Below are 14,379 nucleotides of genomic sequence, written 5' to 3' on the forward strand. Positions count from 1 at the left end.
AGAATAGTTAATGAATTTGCCCAAGGTTGTAGAATATCAGAGACAAAAAGGATCTTAGAGGTCCCCTACTCCAAGTTCTTTCATCTTAGAGATGAAGCAAAGGAGTCCCCCCAGAGAAGGTCACAGCAAATCACTGACTGGGACCAGATAATAACCCAGATCTCCTGACTCTGGTTTTCTAGCATTTTCAGTTTCACCATTAGAAGTGGAGATGGGAAGGCTAAGGGAGAGATAAAGAAAATGGACTTGGCTGTAGGGGAGATTTCGCACTGAGAAATGTGCTATTTCACACTGAGCATATTTTTATTTAACTGCTTTGTGTTTATTAGAAGGTTTATAATAAGTATATCTCAGTATCGAAAGTGCATCAAACTATATGACAACACGATAAAGAAGTTATGAGGAATTATCCATAAAACTCTCATCCCAGTAGGTTTGGAATTCCTGGGGCTAGAATTTCAGAACCTTAACCTCCATTTCAGAGAATCCATTGTTTGCTCCTGCATTTAATTATCCCCCTATAAAAATGTGTGAGCCTCTATTCACATACATCCAATTAAGTAGATGTCTGAGTATGGATTTTAATAACCCTGAAAATTTATTTAGTTATAAGAAAAGTTCAAGCATGTCTCATATGCATTTATATTTTCTTTGTAGGCTTGGTGAGAAAAGCAGGGGATTAAGTTTATTACCCCATTTTGCAGAGGAGAAGGTGGAGGGACCAGAGAAGATTTTACCCTAGTCACACGTAGCTAAAACCAGGGCCTACGGATCTCCTCTGTGAGGGCTAGTCGTCTAATATGGATGCCCCTTGTCAAATATCAATGCAGTGTAGGGAGCACAATAAAAAGAATAAAAAATTTGCCTTCACGAAATACTGTGCAATTTATGTAGCACTTCCCTCACAAAAGTCCTGTGAGTTGTGTGCTCTGTGGTTATTCCCTTTTCACCAATGAGGAATGAAGAAAGAAAACTTAGATATCTAAAGAAGAAGTGACTTGCACCCAGACCTACTGCTAATATGTAGCAGAATTAAGACTTAAAATAACAGGACTGAAAGTTGAAAGAGACCTTAGAAGTTATCCAGTCCCAAGATTATTTAACCCAAACTCAAACAGAAATGAATCCCTGATGGCTACATATTGACTTAGAAAACCACAACTTAACATTATCTATTTTGCATTGTATTTTTATTTATTTTGTTAAACATTTTACAGTTACATTTTAATTTGGTTCTCATTGTACTGAGGAATTTTGTGGAAGGTTAGTGAAACATCCTCATTTTACAGAGGCAGAAACTGAATCCCAGAGAGGGTCATTGTCATATAGGTATAAGGGTGTGCTGGTAAATGTTTAGCAATTAGCTTTTTGGCGGGAGGGGAAAATATATGTGCAACATCCTTTAAAGATTAATCTGCATTACTAACATTTTGTACATCACTTTATTAAGCCTAGAAAATCAACAAAATAATAAATCAAGCCTTAATTTGAGGTATATTTTCTAGCTGTAAATGCTCACACTGAAAATTTAATGATCAGCTCCTGCAAGTTAGCAAAAGCAGACCCAAGCACTGCCCTGAATAGATAACTATATCAGGAAAATTGGAAAGGTCCTTAAAGGCCACTTAGTCTGATCATTATCTGTACAGGAATCCCCTTAAAATGCCCCCAAAAGTAGGCATTCAGCCTGTGAATATCTCCAATGAGAGGGAAGCTCTTTCTTCTAGAGGCAGTCCATTACATTTATGGATAGTTCTCACTGTTAGGAAAGTTTTCCTTACATCAAACTGAAGTCTTCCTCTGTGGCTTCCAGAGACAATTCATCAATGATTATAACTCCTGGTTCTTCTCTCCATGATTATGAAGAATAAGTCTAACCTTTTTCCCACATACCGGCTCTCTGTGTGTGTGTTCATCCTTCGTTGCCGAAGAAGACCATGCCATCAGAGAAATGATGACATGACTTGCACTTGACTTTGTTTTGAGTGAGGGAGGGCTGTGCAGGTCACCAGCCTCACTTCACCTCCAGAGCCATCTGAATCCAGTGACCAGATATTCATCAGGATGATTGGAGATGACCCAGGATGAGGCAATTGGGGTTAAGTGACTTGACCAAGGTCACACAGCTACTGAGTGTCAAGTGTCTGAGGTGAGATTTGAACTCAGGTCCTCCTGACTCCTGCACTGGTGCTCTATCCACTGCACCACCTAGCTGCCCCAAACAGCTTTCTAAATATTAAAAGATAGCTAATATGTCCTCTGAAGTGATCTTTTCCATACCTGAAAGTTTCTTCAGCTCATCTTGAACATTATCTATCTCTACTTATTCACCAACCTGGTTACTCTTCTCTAGATATTTTCCAACTTGTCAAAGCCCTACCCACTATGTGGTTCCCAGAACTAACACATTGTTCCAGTTCTGGTCTGACAGAACATTGTACCACAGGTATTTGGAATCTTATGCCTCTCTTAATGTAGCTTAAAATGACATTAGCTTTTTTCATTTCTATATTGCACTATGGACTCATATAGAACTTGAAATGTGCTTTAAAAAAATACTTGGCCCTTTTTTTACAGAAAGCATTGTAATGAGTGAGAAAGCCAGGATGCAAAACCAGGACAATCATCTCCAAGCCTAGTGTTCTTTCAACCCACACTTTAATCTTTCTTAAAGTCTGAAGATCTGTCCATGCCAAAAATGCCATCAGTTCCTAATGTGACCTTTCACAAGCCAGTTCCTTTCTCCAAGTCTCCATTTTCTAATCTGCAAAATTAGGAAATTGGTCCAGATGGTCTCAAGTCTCTTCCACTCTAAGTTTCTATGATTATATGACTATATAATTCCATAACAAAACCAAATTGGGTGTTTGTATGTCAAAGTTACAGAATTATATCAGATGATATCTTTCCTGTCAAGATACTTGGCTGTCTGTCTTGGTTGCCTCATCTTTAATAACAACTGCCCTACTTAGCTTATGGGCTTTTGATGATGATCCAATGATACCTTGGAAATAAAAGTTTTGCTAAGTATAAAGCCTGGTACAAATACAAGATGTTATCCTAAGACATTAGCACTAGACAGCATCTTAAAGATCACCTAGTTAGAGAGACAAAATGCCATGGTGGAAAGTGATAAGCTTAGAATAAGGGAACCCAAGGTCTGTACCCTGCCTTTGAAACTTCCCAGCTATGACCCAGTATAAAAGCCACCGAGTCTTTATGTATGAGTTTCTTTATGTATAAAAAGACATAATAATATCAGTTGTACCTTCCTCATGGGCATGTTGTGAGGCTCAAATGAAATAATATATTTAAAGTGTTATGCAAATTTTAAAGCATATTATACATGTCAGTTACCTCATTTATTGTAATTTCCTCATTTAACTGATAAGAAAACTGACCCATAGAGAAGAGAAGCTGCCTCTAGGTGGCATAGTAGATGGAGCACTGGGTCTAGAGTCAGGAACACCTCAAATCAAATTTGGCCTCAGACACCTACTAAACTATATGACCCTTGGCAAGTCACTTAATCTTTGTTAGCATTAGTTTGCTCAACTGTGAAATGGGGATATGAAGAGTACCTACCTCACAAAGTTATCGTGAGGATCAAATGAGCTATTCTTAAAGCACTTAGCACAATATCTAGCATATACCAGGCACCTCCCCCTTTCCCCACTTGCCGTGTGCAAAGTCACACATTGAGTTAGAGATCAAGGTGGGACCTGATTTCCCTGGTAAGCCCTCTTTCCTTTATACAACAGTTATTTCAAATGAACACCCTTATCTTCCTTCTTCCCTCCATAATTATGATGACTTTGGTCAAAACTTCTTTCCTGTCCTTGCTGGTTGAAGTCCTGGGTTTGCTGCTCTAGGATGGGGTCTTGAAGACCTGGAAAGAGACATTGTAATGTGATTGGAAGGGCCATAGAGCTAGGTCTATGGAGACCTGGGCTAGCACTATGACTCTTACTGGCTATCCAACTTCAGACAAAGCACACCTAGCCCCTGGGCCTCCCTTTTCTCCTTGGCAAAATCTAGATAGCAGTATCTGCCCATGACAAGCAGCCCAGCATAGTGGATAGAGACCTAATCTATGCCTTAGGAAGATATGAGTTTAAGTTCCACCTCTGACATGTATTGGCTATGTGATTATTAACTCTAACACAGAGGTTCAATGCGTTTTTTGTCTTATGAACCCCTTTGACAGTCAAGTGAAACCTATGGACCCCTTCTTGGAACAGTGTTGTTGTTCAGTTGTTTCAGTTTCATGAATCCACTTGGGTTTTCTCAGCAAAAATGCTGGAGTGGTTTGCCATTTCCTTCTCCAACTCATTTTACAGATAAGGAAACTGAGGCAAATGGGGTCAAGTGACTTGCCCAGGGTCACCCAGCTAGTAAGTGTCCGAAGCTAGATTTGAACTCGGGAAGATGAGGCTTCCTGACTCCAGGCCCGGTACTCTATCCACTGCACTACCTGGATACCCATATTGTTTTGTTTTTGTTTTTAATCTGTAATCAAAGGAAATGCTAAATATCATTGAGAGGCTAGTGAAAATAAAAATGTATTTTTCCCATCTAAGGTCACAAATCTCCTGAATGGGGTCCATGGACCACAGATTATATGTAATATAATATATATTATATATATTCATCTAGATATAGATTATCCTGATATATCTGTATATATGTAAATTAGAGAGTTGCTGGCTTGTATTAGTAGAAAAAATTTCTTTTTACCTTATTTTTCAGATGTTTTACTGATGCTCATTTTTTGTGTTTATGTCACTGGTACTTCCCAGTGACTGTCCCTATGATTAGAATTCCACCCCACCCCACCTCTTCTATTTTAAACAAATACAGTCAAGCAAAGCAAATAAATCCACTGGTCACATATAAAATGCATTCCTCATTCTGTTATAGTTCACCATCTTTTTGCCAGTAGATGAGAAGCATGCTCCATCATCAGTCCTCTGAAGTCATGATTAGAGACTTCATTGATTAGAGTTCTGATGTCATTCCATTTTCTTTTCTTTTATATTATAGTGATCATCCCATAAATTTTTCTCTGATTCTGCTTGCTTTGCTTTGCATCCTTTTAGAAGCCTCCCAAGATTCTTTGAACTCTTCATATTTATCATTTGTTCTGCCATAATAATATTTTGTTATGTTCGGTCATTTGCTCATTGATGGGTACCCAATTTCTTCTCAGTTCTTGGTTACCCCCTAAATTCCTGTTTTCAATATTTTTATACATTGGACCTTTATTTATATCTTTGGCCTCTTCAGAATAAATGCTTTGCATTTATATCATTGGGTCAAACAGTATGTTATCAATTAATTAAGAAACACTTATTAAGCATCTTCAGTGTCTCAAATGCTATATTATTCCAATATCATGGACATAGAGTAGTTAGGGTTATTGGTCGAGGCTAAAGCATGACCACCCTTGTGTGTGGCTGGTGTAGAGTGAAGATGGAAGTCATAGACATGAATAAGATTGATTGATATGATAGATATTCTTCTTTGAAGAAGAATAAGCAAGAATGTTAATGGTGTCAAGCACTAGGGTAGAAAAGAAGACTGATCCAGGTATTGCACTCATTAAGAAGAAGGAAGAACTACAAAGCTTATACTCTAAACAGATCAAAGAAAGAGGGAAAAGACCATTATGTATAAAAATATTTGTTAGCACTTTTTGTGGTAGCAAAGAACTGGAAACTAAGGGAGAGAGGGTTTGCATCCATTGAAGAATGGATGAACAAATTATAGTATACGAATATGATTCAATATTATTGTGCCATAAGAAAATGGCAAAAGGGACAATTTAAAAGGAACCTTGGGAGACTTTCACAAACTGAGGAAGAGTTAGGTGAGGAGAACCAGGAGAATAATAGCAACATTGTAAAACATAAAAATTTTAAAAAATTACTTTGAAAGTCTTAAGAGCTCTGATCAGCGCAATGACCAAAGAGGATTCCATGATGAAGAAAGCTGCCCACCTCTTGACAGAGAGGTAATGACCTCAAAGTGCAGAATGGACGTGGCTAATGTGGGAATTTGTGTTGTTTGACTATGCATATTTGTTGCATGAGTTTTGTTTTTGTTTTTTCTTGTTTTCTCAATATGAGTGTAAGTGGGAGGGAAAGGAAATAAAGACTTGTTCATTTTTTTTAAAGTAAAAGAAAGGAGGGAAAATGGCTTGAAATCTGATAGATGGCAGCAACAAGAATCTGAACAATCTTATACAGCCATGGTGACAGAGGGAGGGTAAAGTGAGCAAGGAGTATACTGACTTTTCCTTCTGGCCTGCTTTGTCAGGAAGAAGAACATAGATTAAAAAAAAATGGAAGAGATCTTAGAGGTCATCTAGGGTAAAGCACTGATTTTACAGATAAGGAAACTGAAGGCCATGGAGGTTAAATGACTTGCCAAAGAAAACTCAGGTAATAATTGTCAGAGATGAGATCTGAAGCCAAGTTCTCTGGGGATATGGAAAAAGGAACAACTAATACTGAAAATAATGGAAAAGGAAGAAATATCTTCAGGATGGAATCAAATTTCTATGAGCCCTTGCAAATGGAAAGACCATGAGCTGATCTCTAAGGTGAAAGGGAATTTATTAATAATAAAGCAAGGGTTCCAGGAGGTATGATCAAAAGGGAGGGAAGGGAAGGATAAGGGATGGTAGAGAATTAAACTAGACTGGGATGAGAGTAAGAGCAAAGGTGATGGGGAGAAAGGAGCTTTTGTTTAAGCAGTTGGTGACTCATATTCACAAGGGTTAGGGGAACAGAAGGTAATTGGCATGCCATAATATAGGAAAAGTACCAAGGATGGAGATGCATGTAGATTAAATTAACTGCAAACCCCAAATTAGAATGCTGGTGTGAAAATGCCTGTCAATGGGTTCTCCTCGGTGGAGCCCCCTCAGTTGATTGGGCCAGGAGACAGGAGGGTTTTATATGTTGAAGGAGGCTTCTAATCCTGGGCACCATATGCCAGAGATATCCATGTCACTCTACACTCTCTACCACAGTCCTTTTGGAGGATCAGGGGTCTAGACAGCAGCAATGGTCAGGCCCAGAAGTGGCCAAACTCCCTCTCTCTTCAGCTCTCACTGACATTTTATTTTCTACTTCCGCCTTTGCCCTTTATCCCCTTATCCCTGGAGTGTCCTGCCTGCCAACTCTATGTGTTTAAATACTACCTACCATTCAAGGCCCAACTGAGGTGCCTCCTTCACCTTTCCCTGATTTATTTTTCCGTCTTCCAAACTTGAAGCTGCAAGCAAGGATGAGCACTTTGTCGAGCACGGTACTTGAAATATTAAAATAGAGATTCTCTGAGGTTCATCCCAAATCTGCAATTCTGATTCAATGTATGGGTGGGTGGATGGATGGATGGATAGATGGATGGATGGATGGATGGATGGATGGATGGATGGATGGATGGATGGATGGATGGATGGACAGATGAAGCAAATAGTCATTGGAAAAAAAGAAATGTCAGGCATGGTGGTGCATACATGTAATCCCTGCTACCAGGGAGGCTGTCTGGTGAATTGTTTAAGTGAGCTGGAGTCACATAACTCAATCAATCATCTAGAATAAGTCTGTCACCAATACAGTAAATCCCCAGGAGCAGAGAGCCACAAGGCTACCTAAGAAGATAAAATTGGCTCAGGTCAGAAACAATGCATGCCATAGGTCCCTTGCTGATTAGTTGTAGAATCAAGCCTGTGTGTGGTGATGGCACTTTCAGCCTGGATAGTATAGGGAAACAAAAAGACAGAGGGGAGGGGGGAATGATGGGAGGGAGAAAGAGAGAGATACAGAAAGAGGGAGAGACAGAGAAAAGAAGAAGAAGAAAAAGAATCAAGGAAGGAAAAGGAAAAGAAAAGAAGAAAAGAAAGTGACACCTGAGTCAGGCCTTGAAAGGTAGGGTTTAAACAGGTTCAGAGGACCTCTACCAGATGCTAGAGATAGAAAGATAAATTAAGATATAGGCCTTTCCTTCCAGGATCTTATAAGAAATAAAAATAACACATTTAAAGTAAACTAAAAATACAAGAGGTGAAAGGTATGTTCTGAGTGCTAAATAGGTAATGTGGGCAGTAAGTACTACAGGGTTCGGAAAAGACAGAGTTCATATCAAAACAAAACTACCATTGCCTGGAGTGGTCATGGAAGTTCTCTGAAGGAAAGGGGACTTAAATTGAGTCAGGAGAACTGTAATACAAACATGCTGACTTTTTTCTAACTTGTTTCTCTTTTGTTACTATCACAGATCATAAAAATGGAAAAGAATGGGATTGGGTACCACTACATCCTGGCAAACCTGGTAAGTTGGACACCATTGGGTCCTATGTGGCTTAAGTGACTTGTCTTGTTTCTGTGTGTCTAAGTGAATTGTAATTCTTTTCCTTTTCAGTACCAGCCCTGATTGTGGTCCTAGACTATGGGCCATTTAAACCAACAAGTCATTGAGAGAAGGATGTGACAGGCCACCTTACAAATATTACTTTCACTTCCCAAATTTCACTCACAAAGAGTGAGCTGGTGTGTAGGTATTCATTAACCATCTCAATTCCAGCCTCCGATTCTGGGTCATCTTTGCTTCTCCTTCTACACTTGGTGATCTCACCAAATGCCTTAGATTTAATTACAGTATCTATGCTGATGAATCTCAAATCTATATATCTCACCCCAAAATCTGCTGATATACTATCTCCACCTGCCTTTCAGATATTTCAATTGAATATCTGGTAGATACCTTAAACTTGATATTTCCAAAACAGAATTCATTATGTTTCTCCCTAATCACCCCTCTTCTACCTTCCCTATTCCTGTAGAGGCAACATCATCTTCCCAGTCCCTTCGGTTCACAGCCTAGGAGTCATCCTGGACTCCTTACTGTCTCTCACCCCCCATATTCAAACTATACCTGTCAATTTCACCTTTACAACATCTCTCAGATACACTCCCTTCTCTTCTGTGACATTGCCACCACAGTAGTGTGGGCTTGCATCACCTTCTGCTTGTGAGTCTGCCTTCTTCAAGTCTCTTCCCACTCCAATCCATCCTCCATCCAGCCAACAGTGATTTTCCTAATATGCAAGTCTGACTATGTATATCAACCTGCCCCATCCCAACTTCAATAAACTCCAGTGACTCCCTATTGCATCCCAAATCAAATACAAAATGTTCTGTTTGGCATTCAAAGCCCTTCATAAACAAGCCCACCTTCTTATACCTCATTCCGTACCACCATACTCTTTGGCATTGGCCCCCTAACTGTTTCACAAACAAGACACTCTATCTCTCACCTCCAGGCATTTTCTCTGGTTGTCCCATAGACATGAAACACTCACCATCCTCCACTCTGACTGTTTATCTCCATGACTTTCTTCAAGTCACAACCAAAATCCCACCTTCTACAGGAAACCCTTCCTAACTCCAGCGCCCTCCATGTATCATTTTCTATTGACCTTATATACTATAGCTTGCTTTGGATGTGTATGCTTGTGTGTCATGCTGACTGTGAACTCCCTGAGAGCAGGGACTATTTTTTGCCTCTTTTTGTATCTCCAGCACTTGGCACAATAAACAAATCAATTGTTTATTGATGATTGATTAATTATTAATATCCATAAACATATCAGATTAGATTAAATGAGATAATATTTGTAAAGTGCTTAGCTCAGTGCCTGGTACATGTTGTTGTTGTTGAGTTGTTTTGGTTGGTTGGTCTTTGTGACTCTGAGTTTTCTTGGAAAAGACAATAGAGTGATTTGCCATTTCCTTCTCCAACCCATTTTACAGTTGAGAATCTGAGCCAAACAGGGTTAAGTGATTTGCCTAGGGTTACACAGTAAGTGTTCGAGGCCTAGTACGTAGTACGCACTATGTAAATGCGTATTCCCTTCCTTGTACTTTCTCATATCAAGCAATATGAGAACTCAACTATTAAGTGAACAGAAATGAAAGAGTAGTATTTTTGTGACCCTTTTGTTGGAGTGGGGACATAATTTGTATGGCTCAAGTTGATGAAAGGACTGTCTTTACCGATTTTTATCTCCTTGATACAAAAAGTAACATGGCATAGGAGATACAGTGGATAATGGATGGGCTCAGATTCAGGAAGACTTGTGTTCAAGTCTGCCCTGTACATATATTAGCTGTGGGACCCTGGACAAGTCACATTCTCTCAATGTCCCAGGCCACTCTCTAAGACTACAAGTTGCAGAGAAGGTGCTGATTTTCATTGTTAGAGAAAGTTTTCTCACTGAGAGTTCCTTATACAGTGAGAATATAGGTCTAGTTTTGTTTTGTTTTTTAAGTCACCTCAATGGTCATGGTATTTTTTTCTTTCCCCATTTGGGAGGAGGAAAGGATGACTTGGCAAGGGAGTGATCAGGAAGAACCTCAGCTCAAAGTTTTAGTCTTTCTATCCTGGACAGGTCTGAGTCTGAATCCTCTCCAGTTATCTAGAAAGATACTTTTAATGCATCACATCCCATGAGGAATTGAATCATTACCATATTATTTACTTTTTCTGTACTTTTTCACTACAACAAAGTTCTAGGTTGTTATTTCCCTTAAGGGAGGGAGAGGGAGCATGCAGTGAATTCCATTTGCAAATGTCCTGTCTGGCCACTGGGGGCTAGGAGAACTTAGATGATAGGATCAGATATTTAGCCCAAGGAATTTTTAGTTGGATAAGAAAGTCTGTACTATACTGATCAGTGTATATGTATGTTAAATAAAGTTTAACATTATATATGTATATGTGTGTGCATGCATAAAATTTGTGAAACTATACTTTTTTTCCCTTATAAATAAATTCTAGAAAGTATTGACACAGAGCCTTGGTAGTATATTGACATCTTGCCTTGCACATAGTAGGCATTTAATAAGAATTCATTGATATGAATTGAAAAAGAAAGTGCTTGGACTAGGGGGATATCCACGAGAATGGAGATGACAACAGAGAAAGAACAGGTGAACAAGGGTCAGGTATGATAGAATCCCAGGGCCAGTATGGTGATGCTTGCCTAGGAAATTTCAACCAATAACTCGATCCCCTTGGGAAGTCAAGGCCCTTAGTAGAGCTTCACCCTAGGCCAATTTCTTACAAAAGCAGCCCATTCTTCCAGCCTGGTAATAACCTCAATAAGAACTGGATAGAAATCGCTAATCAACTATAATCAAGAAATTAAAACCAATGGGCCATGGGATGGAAAAGGCCACAGCTTTGGCCCATAGCCCCTGAGAAGAGCACTGATCTCTCTCTGATGCCAGTGTTGTCTAAAGTCGTCCTATAAAACAGGGAGAATCAGGGTTTATTCCCCTTATATTCTTGTAGCAGAGATGATTTCCTTAAAGGAAGAAGAAAAAGAGTCAAATGGGATTTTATCAAGGTAGAGTGGTATGGTTGTGAGGGTCTCATATTTCTAGGCAGATTTTTTCCATTTATCTGGATTGAGATTCCATAGCTTATGTGTTATGTGTCTGTGGGGAAGTGTTGTGGTCTTGATCATGTAGCATGAATAAACATCACAATGTTTTTAAAGCCTGCATTCTTGACAGAATCATCACAGGACTTTCCTAGTCCCTTCAGTATTCTTGTATCTGAGGATATGACATGTTGGCAATCAGAGGTCACAAGACCCTGACAGCTATTTCCTAAGGGCCAATAAACTGTTGCTAGAATGACTCAATGCTATCTCATCAGGAGCATCACAAACTTCGATGTAGGTAGCGATTTAGAGGCAGTTGAGAGACGCTTACTAAATTTTCAGTATGAGTATTTACCTCAGAATACAGATCAGGGCTTGGTTTACTGTTTTGTTGACTGTCTAAATTTAAGAAAGTGATGGAGAGGATATTAATAATGCTGATTAAACTTAAAAGCGTCTTGCATACATTTTTTTCTTTTCTAGAAAGCCAGTTGTTGAACATTTACCAGCATATCTTTGAGAGCTACACAGTGGATAATACACCAGTATGTGCAATTTAACGTTTACAGAGACAGATAAACCTGTAAGCAACTTAACAGAGTTGGAATGAGGGAATAGCCAGTAGAGGGCTGTTGGTGTTTAAGAACCAACCCCCTCACTCTACAGCAGCAGAGTACATAATGGATTTGAGAGGTTTAAGCCCAGGAGAGGAGATGAAGGCTTTCCCAGTGTGTAGAAGCAGCTAATGTTATCCTGGCTTTTGATTGTAAAGTGAATGTTTTCTGGGCTTTCTTAGAGCTTTTGTGAGTTAGACCGGAAGCCTGGAGATATGAGGTGGAAGTTTGTGTCTCTCTGTGCTTCTTTTGGAGATAAGTAGCAGGAAATTGTCACTAATTGTGTCAGTCTAGGATTGTAGAAGTGTTTAGTGGTCTGCCACTTGAAAGAATACCCCTTGACTAAAATTTCTTGAATATATATAACAACAGTAATGGCTCACCTCTAGCCAATGCTTGAACATTTGCAAAGTACTTCCCTCACAGCAATCCCCAACTTCAGCCTAAGTCTTCTAGACCACAGGTACAATATCCTTTCACCTATATTTGTTGCTGTAACTCCAACTCAGCCATTAACTAGCTGTGTGACTTGGGGCCAGTCATTTAACCATTCTGAGCATTTCCTCATTGGTGAAGGGGATTTTTTAAAAAACTGTTATGCTGTCTACCTTACAAAGTTGTTTGGAGAAACATGCTGTACAGACAAGAGAATAAAGTTTGTTGATGAGTGTTAAAGTTCATAAGAAAAAAAATTAGTAGGAAAATGCTACAGAAATGTCAGCTCTTGTTGAAGTTATTATCTTCATTTGAGAACACTTGGATTTTAAATAACTGGGGCCTCCTGGGAATTGCAGAGCTTGGGGGTATAGGGAATAAACCTCTAATGGTAGCATTCTAGGCACAATAACAGGTCTATAGAAGAGGCATTAGGGTGAGAGCTGCCCTGAAATCAAACCTCGAAGGGGACCACTTAATTTTCCATTGTGTAGGGGGAGCAGCCTGGTGATAAGCCTCAATCAGCACCAAACTATGATCACTAAACAGTTTCCTAACAGAGGCCAGGACCCACATTCCACTATGTGAGCTACTACTGCCCCAGAGTTTCTCTTGTTACCAAGGTAGTTTGTTCAGTCTCCATTCACCACTGGAATTACTTCTCTCGTCACAGCTATCCATGAAACTTCGAACTAATGGGATGTAAATTGCAAATAGTATTTAAACACAGAATTCGTATATGCTCAAATAGATTAGTTGATAATTAGGCTTCAAATGACTAATTAATTCAGTTTGAAGCATGATTGCTGGTATGTTTTCTTTCTCTTTTAGAAAAATAATGTAATTTATAAATTGCAAGGAAAAAAATGCAGACCACATAATTATCCTGGTGCTATGTGTTACAGACCACATACTTCAAAGTATTTATTGTTGCAGTGTAGTGAGGGAGTTATGCCCTGGGGATACGTGGGAAAGATTTCTTGTCAAAGTTGGGGGAGGAGGGAGATTATAGAATTATTATTCACACTTTGTACCACAATCTCAAAGTGACAGCCGCAGAGAGTTAGACAACAACCTACTTACAGGAACACAATCTGGTAATGAAGAATGTTCCTACTGATGCAGTCTTGGGGCATAGAGTGACATGGTTGACAAGGATCTTAGAACATGGAATAGCAGAACTGGAAGGGACTTTAAAATGTTGAGTGGTATGATAGAATTTAGAACATAGACTGTTAGATATAAAAGGGATCTTCTGCAGAAGTCATTTACTTCAACCCCTGTTAGAAGCAAGAAAATCCTTTATGGTGTCATCAAGTGACCTTTCAGCTTCTACTTGAATGCTTCCAATGCCAGGGAACTCATTACCATTCAAAGCAACCCATTCCATTGGACAGCTCTGATGGCTACAAAGTTATTTCTTATTTTGAACAAAAATCTACCTCTTTGTAATTTCTATTCATTGCTTCTGATTCTGCGCTCTGAGTAAATCAATATGATAAATATGATCATACACATACATGTGTGTACACACACAGACATACACACACACACATACCACAACATATATATGCAAGTCTTCTCTTTTCTAACTTAACTCCCTTTCAAATGAATTGAGACCCATAGCAAGGAGGGAAACCTGTTACCAAATTCAGAGGATTCTATAAATCAAAACCCTTCTTGGGAAAACACAAACATCAGATATTAAGAAGAAAAAGGGAGATTTGACTCAAATACTTGAGAAATATATCTAATGAGGAAATCTTAAGTCAGCATTGATTGTTGTTGAGTCAATTCAGTCATGTCTGACTCTTAATGACCCCATTTGGGGTTTTCTTGGCAAAGATAATAAAGCAGTTTGTTATTTCCCTC

General features: G+C 39.1%; 1 protein-coding gene across 11 annotated transcripts in view; it reads left to right on the forward strand.

The window, feature by feature from the left end:
• The window catches only part of GRIA1 (glutamate ionotropic receptor AMPA type subunit 1), a 345,686-nt gene that overhangs the window by 175,243 nt on the left and 156,064 nt on the right, over nucleotides 1-14,379 (forward strand). For all 11 annotated transcript variants that reach the window (XR_011971948.1, XM_072630785.1, XM_072630786.1 and 8 more), the window contains exon 5: nucleotides 8,287-8,340. Coding sequence is in view for 10 of the 11 variants with exons in the window: in XM_072630785.1 (XP_072486886.1) it covers nucleotides 8,287-8,340 (54 nt within the window). In the remaining variant the exon portion in view is untranslated. The remainder of the gene's footprint in view (nucleotides 1-8,286; nucleotides 8,341-14,379) is intronic.

Source organism: Notamacropus eugenii, chromosome 1 (assembly GCF_028372415.1).
Source record: "Notamacropus eugenii isolate mMacEug1 chromosome 1, mMacEug1.pri_v2, whole genome shotgun sequence".
NCBI classification, from domain to species: domain Eukaryota; kingdom Metazoa; phylum Chordata; class Mammalia; order Diprotodontia; family Macropodidae; genus Notamacropus; species Notamacropus eugenii.